A 15,225-nucleotide genomic window follows, 5' to 3' on the forward strand; every position below is an offset into this window, starting at 1 on the left:
TTTACGTTTTGACACCTAAAGAACCCAAAAAACCGGATAGAAATTTTCCGAATATTAATATTCGTACGTGCGTATGTTTGGTTTTGGCCTCTAAATCACCTTATACTTCCAAAATTACTGGACCGATTTTGACCAAACTTGTCCAATCATGTTACTTCTATGTATAGGGAATTTATGCCATTCAATTTTCAACTTACGTATTTTTCTTAATGTTTTTATTATTGTTTGTATTTCGATATTATAGAGTTACTCTGCAAACAAATAGATGTAAAATTTCTTTCCAATTTTTAGATCTATATTTGGAGCAGCAGACAATTTTTCTGTATGAAATGTTTCCGTATTATTTGGTTTTTTTTTTGTTTTTTTTTACCTTTGTCATATTTTAATTTCCCGTCAAGTGCTATAGCAGAGTTTAGAAGGGAAAATATTGCAATCGCTCCAATTTTGCCATATTCGGTTTTCACCGGATCTTGACGTTTTGACAATAAGGAACCAAAAACCGGATGGAAATATTCCGGATGTTCTCCTATGTACGTATGTGTGTTCGATGTTGCTTTCTAAATCACCTTATATCTCTAGAACTACAGAACCGATTTTAACCAAACTTGATCAGATTACTTCTATATATGGGCATTGATGCCATTAAATCTTAAAAGGTCAAAGAACTGTAGAGCATGGTCCCCCCCTCAGTATCTTAATATTTCACCTAATTAAGGTCTTATTTTTCTTAGGCACATTTGTTTACAATTAAAAAAGTAATACGTGTAAAAATATTTTAGCAAAATCGCACCTCTACCCCAGAAAATATTCTAAATAAACTAATGGCTAAGTAGTTATACTGCGTAATAATACCCCCTTTCATCACAACGAGCGCTATTGTAGCATTGACGTACAGCTGCTGTAATCGTCTGATATGTTGTGACATCACAGTTGAGCGGTGAAATTAAATAAATGAATAGTACTTAAAGTGGCCGCTAGTACCGCCACACCCGCGAAAACGAAATACGGTATGTGCACGCGCTTTTGTTAGAATCTTTGAATGAAATAAACTAAAAATATTTAAATAAACTGATAAATAATTTAATTTGTGTGTGTAAGCCGTACATCAGAAAAAAAAACCGCATGATGGGAAAGTTCTATAATTGTGTTATAAGCTTTTTATATTTTTAAATTAAATTCAACAAAAGAAATTGTTAACTTTTGGTATATTACGATTCTAAATTTTAATATTTAATTCCTTATAATATTTATTCTCTATAATAATCCAATTTCTTTTGTTTTAATTTAATTATTTATTTTTCTTTTAATTAGAGTTTTCTTCCATTAACAAATCAGTATTTCTGATTTTTTTTTTTTAAAACAGAAAAATCATCGACAAATCTTAATCTCTGTATTTTTTCTCTTTAAATTATTATTATTATTTGAATTGAGTTATTTCATACGTAATTTTTTTCTATTTAAGGATCATACATTATAAAATCAACGGAAATAAATAGTTTTATTATTAAAAATTAAAGAACAATTGGTTTCATTAAGTTTAAGGTTAAAATTTTACGAAAGAAAATATAAATATATTATAAAAATAAGTGAAAAGAATAAAATTGCTTGATAAACAATATATTTTAAGATTTAATAATATAAATTTTATACAGAAAATAAACAGCTCATTTAACAAAATGTAATAATAAATTTAAAAATCACAGTTTACAAGAAAAATTCTAAAAAGAAAAAAAGTCATATTGACTTGGATAAAATTAAACTCAAATTAATAAGTTTTAAGTATCATGTTACAAATTTGTTTTTTTTCCTTTTAAATTATTTCAGTATACCATTATGGTATTTAGGCTAAGAAAAAGTGATTTATGCAATAATTTAATGAATCTATGTCCAATGTGAAACGTAAAACACCATTAATCAATCTTAGTTTTCTACACGTCAGATAGAGCTTAAAATACTTTCAATGGATTACTTTTATAAAAGAAAAGTGTGAGTAAAGAAGAAAAACCAACAAAAAAAAATGAAGAAAACAAAAACTACGATTACTTTCACACTTTGACAAATTGAATATTTTCAATTTACTTGATGAAACAAATAAAGAAAAATTAAAAAAGAAACGGGGGAAATATATTTGTTAAGAATAGCTACGTATTATTTTCAGTCTAGTGCTATATTTTAAGCTACTAGTATATTAATGGAAAAAAGAAACGAAAGTTCATGATAGATATACTTATAGGAGTATATATTTACTAAAAGAAAGAATGATTGACTCAAAAAAAAGGAAACAAAATACAACAAAACAACAAACAAGAAAATGTGGGTTAAAGTGAATAAAGTATATTGGATAATATAAGTATGGTAGCGAACAACATCCACTCTCTTCCTATCTTCTATTAACTGATATAGTAATACCTACTTTGGACATTCCCGATGGGGTTAAGTAAGTGAATTCTTATGTGTATAACATTTAGTAAGAAACGTAGTACAGCTGATAGAAGTGGAGAAGGGGTTAGCTCTACTGTACACAAAAGAAGAGGAAGCTCTCCTTACATCGCAGATACTTTTTGTTCTCAACAGATGACTGTTTTATCAAAATAACCCCTTTAGCACTCAGCCATCATCACTAACGTTACTCTATAGTAATATGTAACTCTCCTCCTTTAACAAAATTACATTCCCGTCTTTCCATTACTCACATAAATATAACCGCCCTCCATACATATATTTTTTTTTTATTCTTACTCCGTCTTCTTTTATTTTATCCCCATGTGACCTTATTTACTTTACTTTCCGCTGTACGCTGTACAAAACAAGATTGCTTTTCATTTTTTAAATTTTTTATATTCTAGGTTATACTTAAGAATAGTAATTTTTATAAAAGGGATTAATTTTTGATGGATAAATATAAGTACATTGAAATAGATATATATATATATATATATATATGTATTTTTTTTCTTTCCATTACCCCTTTATAAGGCAATGCTTTTAAAGGGATTATTTTACATTTTCCTAAATTTTTATCTGTTTTAACACTCATATAATAAAATACATTACACATTAACACAACTTATTATTTTAACAGATAAAAACATTTTAATTTTTTTTCTTGTAAAGGTTTATTAATTGAAAAATATATTTCTTCTCTTCCTTTTTCTCTTCTCACTATTTGTGTAAATATTTTTTTTAGAATTTTAATAAAAATATTACGTATATATATATATATATATGTAATTGTAATAAAGTAAAGACTCTTTTAGGTTGATTTCATAAGAAAGCTACCTGTTGTAATGGGTACCTTAATTCAACTTCTGGAAAATTTCGACGTTTCTTCGCGTTTCATATCCCCCACACCCAAAAACCACATTTATATATATATATATAATGTATATTTAACTTTCTTGCAGTCACGATAACTGCCGTAATTTTGCGCCAATCACTTTCAAATTCATACATAAAATATAATGATCCAAAATCTCGTTCTAATTCATTAATGGGCAAAATTGGACAATGGAGGTGAAAATGGGAGGGCTTTTTTAAAAAACAAAAATCGCTATAACTTTCTTATTAAGTAAAATATCGAATCGTTTAAAGTTACTACTATTCTTTGAATAAGGGTCTAAAAATTATCTAGTAGAGTTTTTTTATATCACCAATCATTGCCCCAGGGGGTGGAAAGAATGGGGTTTCAAAGACAAAAATATTATACCTCCCTTAACAGGCAGAGTATTGAATTGGTTTAAAGTGGTCCTTAGTCCTCTAAGCATTACCTAAAACCTTTCTTTGAAACAATTTCTGATATGACCAATCCTTACGGCAAGGGATGACCAAAATGCTGCTGGAATTGTAAGATGGGACTTGTCGTATGCTAAACATGTGAAAATTTTTTCACATGCAATCAGGTGGAAGTCTTTTTTGTCCCCTACCTAGTACTGATGAAATTTATCCTCCCACCTTCAGCGTGCCGAAAGGGATTTCTCTTATATATATATATATATATATATATATATATATATGGAAATAAATATTTTACTTTTATCTCTTATTACAAATTTTTCCTAGAAATAAATAAAATCTCCGGTTAATAATACGTATATTTCTTTTTTTAATGAAATTTTACGGTGAACTGCTTCAAAAAAAAAACCATATAAAGAGAAAGTTTACTTTTCAATCTTAATAAAGATAATTTCATTTTTCTCGTGGGAATAAAATAAAATATTAATTCAAAGTTAAAACTTCAAAACATTTTTTCATAAAATTGAATATTTAATATAAAAGCAAAAGAGTTATATAAATATTCATTCGGTTCAGAAATGTTTAATATTTTATTAACTAGCCATCTAGCCAGAACCTGAACCCTCCGGGGCTCAGATTAACCCAGGTGAATCCAGGAGTCAACTCAACGGCTCCTCGGGGCCTCCCAGGTCCAAAGGGTCTACCCGATGGCCGTAGAGCTCGCTTCGCTTGCCATCTCCAATTTTCCAGGCGCCCTGGACATCCACACAGTTTGCTTCGGTTGCCATTCCAATCTACTCAGAGAGTTTCAACCGGTTGACCTCCGCACTTTACGTTATCCTGTGAGAAATAATGTGATAATAATACCGATAACTAATAATTTTAATATTGAGGCTCTATAGAAATCTGAAAAAGAAACTAAATTACAAAAGATAGAATAATAGTAACTACGGTAACTAAAGTACACACACCTTTGACGACGAAAAATTCATAACTTATTTCTTTGCCATGACGGCAGAAATATAATAATGAAGTAAAAGGATTAATCTAGTTTTCCTTAATAAATATCTGTAATTCATAACTTCACCCTCGTTGGGGGCTAAGAAATAAAGAATATTTTTAATATCTTAACCTTAAAGGGAGGTAGGATCTCGGTCGATGGCTTAAAACCTTCCCTGGGATAACACGAATATATTCTGCAAATTTGAAAGTAATCTGTCGGTTGGTTTTCGCATGATGCATTAACAAATAAACAGACAAACTTTATATGCATGTATACATTCTGAATAACCGTAATCTGTTAGATCGATGGTGTACCTGATTCATGCAAAAGTTAGCCATCAACCTACTAACAAATACATCGCTTTGAACTTTGAAAATCGGACGATGTTTGGAGAGATATTATAAGAACACCCCATTGCACCTCCCAAAACAGCACCCCAGGATCACCCCGTTTGTTACCAGTTGATGATGATGATTGGTCTAGCCTCCCACAAGGTACTCTCATACCTCACTACTCTAGCCTCACAAGCAACACGAAGTACCCACAATTAAGAAGCACGAAGCCCACTATTATTAAACAGAAATTTTTAAAATTATTTTGTAATATTTATACTTCCCCTAATTATCACTCTTTCATTTCCTTCTTCTTTTTTCTTAAATTTATCTCCTTTCCTTTTCTTCTCTGTATTTCTGCTCCAAACTTTTCAAACATGGTGGCAAGGTGACTGGACTGCTATAGTGGATAATAAAGTCCGATACATCAAGGAAACTGGTCTTCCATGGAACTCTTCATGCAGGAATAACCGTCTAGAGGAGGTTATTATTTGCCATTTGCAAATAGGACACACTAGGCTCACTCATGGACACCTAACGTATCAGACCAATACACTCGTTTGTGTTCGCTACAACTGCCAAAAATCATACACACATCCTTGTGGACTGCGTGTGTTACGCGGTGTTGCGTTGGAAATTTAAATTATGAGCTACCATCAGAGATATTCTAGGACACAAACTGAGGATGTTATCGAATATCTTATTTTTCTTAAAACCGGACATCTATATTCGATTATCGAATACTTATTATAATTTGTATTCTTAGTAGAGTATTTTATATTATGATTTAATATAAATTTTTCCTATTTTTCCTGAGTTATTTTGTGGTTTGTTGGTTAATTTTATTTTTTTATTTTTTTTTTCGGTTATCTATTTTATGTAACGTTATACTTAGCGCATGTGTTAAAAATCTGTTTATGTATTGTAAAACCATTGCTTTCAGGTACTAATAACGTACCTTCATTGTGCGTCCCCCCAAAAAAAAACTCAAAACTGAGGAATATTAGGAGCTAGAAGAAAATGAAACACATACATAAAAACAAAATTACTACTTGATGGTGCGTTTGATATTTTTTCCGCCATCTTGGATCTGTCATATTGAATCAAACTTTTTTTTTAAATAGGAAGATGGGTATGTGATAATGATTTTAATGTAAAGTTTTAACGGAAAACGATGACGAAAACCGTTTCTCAATAAACTACTTCGTTTTTAATATGCAATCAAATTTTCACAAAACGAAAAAACAGCCGGTAATAACTTTTTTTAATTCGTATTACCTTTAGAATTACATCTGATAACAAACAATCAATTTTGGAATTAATGGCTCCGTTATTAATAACAGATTTCATAATAATAAATAACGAAATAATAACTTTTTATTTTTCTGTTTAGCTTCCGGAACCACCATCAGGTGAATGAAGATGAAGGTGGATGAATGAGGATGATATGTATGAATGTAAATGAAATGTAGACTTGTACAGTCTCAGGTCGACTATTTCTGAGATATGTGGTTAATTAAAACCCAACCACCAAAGAACACCGGTATTCACGGTCTAGTATTCAAATCCGTATAAAAGTAACTGCCTTTAGTAGGATTTGAACCTTAGAACTCTCGACTTCGAAATCAGCTGATTTGCAAAGACGCGTTCACCGCTGGACCAATCCGTAGGGTTCAAATAATAATAACTAATAATTTGCTACATTACTAAAAATGAAGTGGCTAGGTCAACTGATATATTATTTACGTTAATTATTACAATATTTAATTTTAAAATTAGTGATTTGAAAATTAATAGTTATCGTATATTATTATTATTTTCGAATTCTCTCATTAAATGGAAGACGTTAAGCAAATAACTTTCCTTTCGGTTCTTCTTGTTGCTCCAATAAGTTTTCATTCTTTCCGAGAAAGCTTGTTTACGCTCTTCTGACCACTTTGGTCTATACTGCTTTTGTTTTGGTTGTCTGATGTAACTTCCCATTTGTTTTACTTTGGATCTGAAGGTGTCTCTTTCTAAAACGTCTGTTGGACTTATGTTGACGTTTTTTAGGTCCTTTCGAAGTTTGTCCATCCAAGGTGTTGAGTTCTTGAGCGAGGTTACATATTCTACTACCCTTTTTGTCAATCTATTTTTTGGTAGTCTATTGAAATGACCAAAGAATTTCATTCGTCTTTTCTTAATGTCAATTTCGATGTTTGAATACTTTTCTGTTGTTTTGACTGATTGTAGTCTGCAACCATCTTGGGTATATTTTGCTCCTAGGATATTCTTAATGATCTTCCTTTCTACTTTTTCAATTTCTTCAAGTTCATGTTTTCTGTTAAGTGTCAAAGTTTCCCTGGCGTAAAGGACTGCTGTTTTTATAACTGTGTTGTAATGTCGGAGTTTAGTCTGTCTTGACATACATTTTTTGTTGTAGATGTGAACTAACCCTAGTACTTTTTTTACTTTTTGGAGACGATTTTGTTGTGAGATTTTTTCAAGGCCTGTCGATTCGATGAATTCCCCGATGTATTTAAAGTATGGGACCCTATCGATTTTACCGTATTTTGTTTTCAGACTTGTGATATTTGTCTTTGTACATAAGAATTTACTTTTCTCGAATGAGATCTGCAGTCCCACTTCTTCTTATTTTCTTTCAGTATCTCGAGGTGATTGACAGCAATCTTCTCCTCATCATCGGTTAATATTGCCAGATCATCCGCAAATGCGAGGTATGGTATGTAGAGGTTGTTTTTTGGGAAACCCCAACCGGATTGGTTTCCATAACTCACATTCCTTAAGTTCCTTCTCCCATTCTTCCATAACCTTGTCCTTGACAAGGTTATTATTATTCTTTATTATTGTGAAGACTGTTATTATTAGTGTTTGAGTCATTAATTCCAAGACTAATTGTTTAAAATTTGTATCTGGATGTAATTCTGAAAATTATACGAAATAGGAAAGTTACTTTGGGACATTTTACCTTTTTTGCACCTTTGCTTATAACTCGAAAACGAAGTCATTATCCAGAAAAGATTTTCGCCCTCATTTTCTAGTAAAACGTTTAGATTAAAATCATATATCACTTGTCCATCTTCCTATTAAAAAAGAAAATCTGTTTGATTCAATATAGCGGTTCCAAGATGGCGGAAGTTTCAGACATATCATAAAATATTCATTTTTTAACTATGTAGTTCTTTACTTGTTTTACTAATATGCAATACATTTTGAATGTAAATCTGAAGGTAATACGAAGTGAAAAAGTGAGTACGGGGCGTTATACCTCCTTTTATTACTAATGAATGTTTTTCCTTTTTTAGCAAACTTGATTACTATTAATCAAAAACGAAGACATTTATTGAAAAACGGTTTTCGTCAACGTTTTTCTCTAAAACTTTCTATTAAAATCATGTATCACATATCCACCTTCCTATTTATAAAAAAAAAATTATTCCATAATGCTGATCCAAGATTGGCGGACAAGTTTCAAACACACCATAAATTTTGTAACAATGTAGATCCGCACTTGTACCTTTTAGGAGTCCTCAGTTTTGAAATATGAAGCCGTTTCTGTATTTTAATACAACTCTAAATTTTAAGAGATATGTTATTTTATCTCAAAAAATAAGTATTTATTCAATCCATAAATATACTTTATTCCCTATCACTAATTTCAGTTTAATGGTTGTATTTTTTTTTTTTTTTTTTTACAGCTGTACTAGTTTGTGGAGGAGGTGCGGTTTATCCAGTTGGTTGGGATAACAGAGAAGTTAGAGACTGCTGTGGAAATGCTTCTCACGTTTATAAATTAGGCAAGTATTTAACAATTTATGTTCGTTTTTAACAGATTGATTATATTTTTTTTTTTTGAAAAAAAATATATTCAAATCATTTTACAAAAATTGTTTTACTTTTTATGACGTTATTATTTTCATGTTTGTTTTTTTATATTTACCATATTTTAATACAAAAATTCTTTTTTATATCTGAAAAAATATTTTAAAATCGGGATCGTGGTCAAGATGTCAATAAATCGCACAGTAATTATAATATTACAAGACAAGATAACCCCGTTCATTTACGTTTACAAATTTATTCTTTTAGTTGAAAGTTAAAAAAAAAAAGTTTGTTTATAAATGAAAACAAAAATTTATCTTTTGATATACAGAGTGATTCACGAGAAATGTAAAAGTGTTTTACTGGTGAAAATAAAGAAGAAACTTCATATAAATATAGGTTCGAAAACGCTTCGTTAGCGATTGTTGCTTGGTAAAGATTCACCTCGGACTGTTGGAACCTGTAGATTATAACTCTTGGAACTCAAATTACGTACAAAGTTTAGTAATTCTATATGAATTTGTGACCTGAACATTGAAAAAAATGGTCCCAGAACTATATTTTTGTAGTTTTCTAGAAATTTGGAGTAAAACACAAAATTTTGGGGTCCAAAAACTACTTTGTTTAGCGTAGAATAACTTTGTTAATTAGGCAACAAACACACAAAAACTTTAAAAAATATCTGTAGAGAATTTGATTCTGAGTAAAACTGTATGAATTAAACACACAGAAATTAAACAAAAAACGTAAAAATTTATTGATAGCATAACGTATCAAAATTTGGCAAATTTAAAAAAGTTATTAAACGAAACAAAATCTTCGCTCTCAGGTTCAAATCGTAATAAAGGTAGTTATTTTTATTCGGATTCGAATACTAGATCGTGGATACTGGTGTTCTTTTGGGGTTGGGTTTCAATTAATCACACATCTCAAGAGTAGTCGATCTGAGTTTGTTCAAAACTACAAATTTACCAGTACAGTTACATTACACTGATAAGTCGCTAATGACTTTAACTGTTGATGCGACTATAAATAAAAGTATTAAAAAAAAATACAAAAAATATCTTTGATATTATTAAACAAAAGAATTAAATTAAATATTTAAAAAAAAAACAAATACCAACATAAATAACAAACCAAAATTAAATAAATTGCTGAAAACGTCGTTTGTATTTATTTTCTGTGGACTTGATTCATACCGTTTTACTCAATCAAATTCTCTACAGATTTTTTTAAAACGTTTTATGTATTTATTACCGATTTAAAGAAGCTATCTTACGCCAAATGTAAAATGTATATAACCTCAGTCTTCTGTCTTTTACCCCATATTTTTCAAAAACTACTTAAATTCAGTTCTGGGATTTATTTACATTATTTTTTTTTTAATGTTTTATATCAAATCATTCATTTTTCCCTTAATTTGAGTCAGAAGAATTACAATCTGGCTCAACTCTACTCAAGGCCAATAAATCAGGACAAAATCTTTCGCCAGCCGACGCTTGGTAACGAAGGGTTTCCGAACCTATGTTTATATGAACTATTTTTACTTCCTTGTACGAAGTAAAGGAAGAATTGTGATCGCGTAAAATTTTGATTTTCAGATTTTAACGAAAATATCCACTTTGACCATCCCTGAATCCATTTTGACTAGTTTCGGCGTGACGTCTGTACGTACGTATGTATGTACGTACAGTAAGTACGTATGTATCTCGCACAACTCAAAAACGATTAGCGATAGAATGTTGAAATGTTGTATTTAGGACTGTTGTAACATCTAGTTAGCACCTCCCCTTTTTATTGCAATCGACTAGATCAAAATAGTCCAAAAAAAATCCAAAATCCAAAAAATTTGGCTTTTGGAATTTTTCTTAACTGCAGTAATCAGCCCTCATTAAGAACTTTTCAACGATATAAGTAGTACTTATTTTCATTGGTTCCAGAATTAGAACAGAATAAAATTTTAATTAATGAAATATTTGGATCTTATAAGGGTAAAGCACATCGACTCGAATGCAACTTCATTTCCTTTTTTTTTTTAATTTAAATATATTTATTTAACAATAATTATTAATCTTTGATTGTAAAAAAAATTTACAATAAGTAATAATTCAATAATAACAATAGAAAATAAGATGAATAAATAGGCGTACAAGGAAGTCATATCAGATCTGGTGAAATATCTGATTACTTAATATTAATTGAAAATTATAATTTAGAATCGTATTACATTTTTATATATGCATTTGTTTCAGACCACTTCATAATAAATATCCCTATAAAATTTAGTAACCTTCTTCTGTTTCGTTTTTGTTTTCATTTTGTTGATGGTTACATATAAACAATATTTTTAAAATCGTAGTATTAGATAGATATAAAACTTACATTTATTGCAAGAGGCTTTTACTCTATCCTAATATTTCAGCTACAGTTGTTGAATTAGTAATTATATAAATAGTTAATGTTAATAAAAAGTAATATTTTAGAAATTGTGTAACTGTCCACTTTTATTAAAGGATTGGAGGATCGTATCTCACTTTCAAATGAAATAAATTTAAATGAAGTGCAGCAAAATTGTTTATATGTAATTTAATAGGAGTGCAAGGAAATCATGTGTTGTCCACATTAGATCTCTTTTATTTTGAACAGCAGAACATGACCTAAATGTTTATTACATTCTTTGTGAAACACCTTGTAAATAAGATGTACTCGTACAATATTATTTTAAAGATTCAAAGAATTGTTATATAAAAAGACATTTTTTTATCGACCTATGCTGTCTTTCCTAAAGTTAACCAGTCTGAATAGTTTATAAAATTCGATGGGTATTTAACTCGCAGTACACAGTTATAGGATTGAATGAAGATTTTATTTTTTTTAAGGAAGCTTTAATTTGATGTTTAGAATTGAAAAGCTGCTCTATACAAAAATCTTTAATCAAAAGTGTACTCCTTATAGCTTGAGAAATAATAACCCGATCTCCCAAGGGAATGTTAACGGAATAAATGTCTATTCTTTTACAACTCCACCCAAAGTACTCCTTTGGGTGGAGTTGTTTATTTCGTTGCTCAAGCCCTTTGTAGATAGATTTTATATTACTACTCTCCTCTCATTTAGCTTATACTTGATCCCAACTTCCTCGTAGGTGTGTTTTCCGATATATTCATTAAAATTGTGTTTAAGGTCATCTAAAGGGCATTTAAAGTCGTGCCTCCTAATCAAATACAATACAATGAATCTGACGGTGAAAATTTCTTAAGAACTCGGATGAACCTGAACGCAAGAGTTTACTGAAAAGAATTCATGCAAATATATCATAGAAATCAGATTCGGTTAAAAATTAAGGAAATATCCATAAAATAATGATAAAATAACGATTTAATAAAATTGAACTTAAAAGTGTTAATAAATGTAATTTGATTAATAATAAAAAATATTTATTGAATTGAAATAAATATGAATGATAATAGATGTCAAAATCGTAGTATATTTTTTTCTAAATATATATTATTTTCAAATATTTCTATATAAGTCAAAACATTTAAATTTATAAGTCAAACATATAAATACACAATCGTATTTTTAAAGTTAATTAACACTTTTGTTCAGTTCTTTAAACTTCATTAATAATATTGGGAAATAAACTTTAAGAGATTATAATATGAAACCTGAGCACCTTCGATTTATAAATATACATAATTTTTTAATATTAGCTCTCCGGATCCTCTCTTGCTCTGTACAAAACAGTGAGAGAGATGGGAGGTGCAAAGAGATTGAGTATGAAAGTAATAAAAAAATGAAAATGTATTTCAGCTATAATGAGTAAAAAATATACTTCCTTCAATAAATAACTTTATTATTTAAAGATGCGAGTCTTTCACGAAACTTATTGCCTGTTCATTTACAATTGGAAAAAGTGTGCAAATATTGTTAGTACTTTTCTTGTTTTTATTTTTTTTATTTTTGTAAATGAATTTAAAATAGCTTTGCATCGCCAATGATTTTAGCGCAAATCTTATGAATAAGAAAGTAAGTCAAATGTTGTATTTCCTTTTATTCTACAGATGATATAAATAAGAACGTTGTTCCTTCTTTATCCAACTTATCGACCGTCTTAATATACTACCCATCCTTTTTCAAATTATTTCATTTATTTGAAGTTAAGTTTTTTTATTTTTGAAAATTGCGATTTAAAAGGAAAATATTTTTTGTTGTATATCAGTTTTTGAGTTGAAGACAAAATTGAGTTTGTAAGTAATATCACTTTGATCTTTCTAAAATAAATTTGTATATAATTCATAATATTATTCAGGTTTTTGAAAGATACAAATGAAATAAACATTTTTAATATAACCACCAGTTTTTTTTTCTTTATAAAATATTACGATCAATAAAACCTAAAGGTAAAATTCAGTAATTTCTTCCCAACTTTAATTCATTCAACTGGACATATCAAGTAAAATTCAACTGGTACATTTAAATAGCAGAGCCAATAAACCAACGTAATATTGTTCTGCATACTCCGACAATTTTTGTATAAAATATAAATGATACAGAGAAAATACAGGAAAAATTAAAGGAATGTGGCTTAAATTGATCACTATAATTGTAGAAAAACATTGAAAGCAATGAAAAATATCCTGCAGAGCTGTAAAGAAAGAAAGAAAGAAATTCAGTGGTAAAGAAAGAACAATAAAAATATCCTGCAGAGCTGTAAAGGAAGAAATTCAGTGATAAAGAAAGAGCAATAATAATTGTCAATGTTTGATATAAAAAACAAAAAAGAATTCACACTCCCTTTTATTAATATGTCTGAAGATTTTATTATTTTGTTGAAATATAGGTGACTTCTAATGGCATTAAGAATATAATTATTGATTTTAAAATAATTATTTCTACTTTCTACTTATAATGGTCACAAGATGTGTATAAATAATTTTTTTTTCAAAAGTTTATGTATTTACTAAAACTCTAACAACAGTTTAACAAAATGCATCTAAGTAGCAGAATATATTAATTTGTTTTTTTTTAACTAAACTGCTTTGGTTTTTTCTTTCACATTTAATATTTTATCAGAAGCCTTTTTCTTCGAAAATACTACCACACCTTCTTCTCAAAAAAAAATTATTGACAACAATTTTCATAACATATCTTTGCTCTATCAGAAAGTAATAATTAAATGCAATGTAGAAATATATCTTCTATATATATATAAAAATCAATGTTTGTTTGTTTGTCTGTTCCAACTTAACTCGAGATCTACCGGACAGATTTGTCTAAAATGTTGCACACCTACACTTTGAAGTCCTGCGGTGAACATAGGCTAATTTTTTTGGACCTCCGACATAACGAAATTTTACAACGAAATTTAAAACACTTTATTTTTTCCTTAAAGCTTATTTAATTTTCAAAATGACTGATTTTGAAGAAAAATTTAATTTTTAGCTAACATATTTTTGAATTGATTAATTTTGAAAAGGGCTGAGTTTTTAACGTAGAGTTATTCCTAAGTTTCAATTGATTTAGCGCACATGCATATGTAATTATTACGATTCATTCATTTACAATTTTTTATAGCTTTTTTAAAAACATAAATAAATAGCTGCATCTGTTTATCATTGTGTGTGTGTTACTAATTTAAAGTGTGTAAAGTATTTAACTGCAATCTTTTAAATTCTGTGATCTTTTTTCAAAACATCATACCACGCCTAAAAGACATTCTTCAATCGGGAGAAATACAAAAAAAAAGCACGTATGATGAAAACTGTTCCTGCGGCAGAGACTGAAGACGAAAGACAGTCAAGATTGGAAAGCGACCGAATACACACAGCCCAATGCCGTTCGACTGAAACAACAGAGCGACGGGAAATACGTTTAGAAAGCGACCGAATACGCACAGATCAATCCCGCTCGACTGAAACAACTGAGCGACGGGAAATGCGATATGCCACCGTTACTGTATGTGTGACTGACTGCACCTGCCTCCGGTTACTTTACTAATAAATTTAAAATAAAATGATTGACCACCACGGGAAACGCAAGTAACCATATAGCGCGAGCGAAGCTAATGAATGACTAGGAGCTAGTAATTTATTTAAAAAAAATTATTAAATGAAGTAATAATTAAAATATAAATTTTAATTATTATATTTTTATTAAAATTTCATAAAAAGCTTTCTAATGAAGTAGGGAATCCTATGAATCTAATTAACGTATAGGAAAAAACCAAATCACTAGATATAAATTATTGATTATATTAAAAAAATGTAAGTTTTCTATGATTCCTACTTCCGCGGAAATGACTATCATAGTTAGCCTGAAGGGGAATTAATTACACCT

General features: G+C 29.3%; 1 protein-coding gene across 1 annotated transcript in view; it reads left to right on the forward strand.

The window, feature by feature from the left end:
- LOC142330555 (LHFPL tetraspan subfamily member 6 protein-like) overlaps positions 1-15,225 on the forward strand; it is a 347,661-nt gene that overhangs the window by 296,720 nt on the left and 35,716 nt on the right. Inside the window, exon 4 of the mRNA XM_075375905.1 lies at positions 8,766-8,868. Coding sequence (XP_075232020.1) covers positions 8,766-8,868 — 103 coding nt within the window. The remainder of the gene's footprint in view (positions 1-8,765; positions 8,869-15,225) is intronic.

This window comes from Lycorma delicatula, chromosome 9 (assembly GCF_047948215.1).
Source record: "Lycorma delicatula isolate Av1 chromosome 9, ASM4794821v1, whole genome shotgun sequence".
Classification (NCBI taxonomy): Eukaryota; Metazoa; Arthropoda; class Insecta; order Hemiptera; family Fulgoridae; genus Lycorma; species Lycorma delicatula.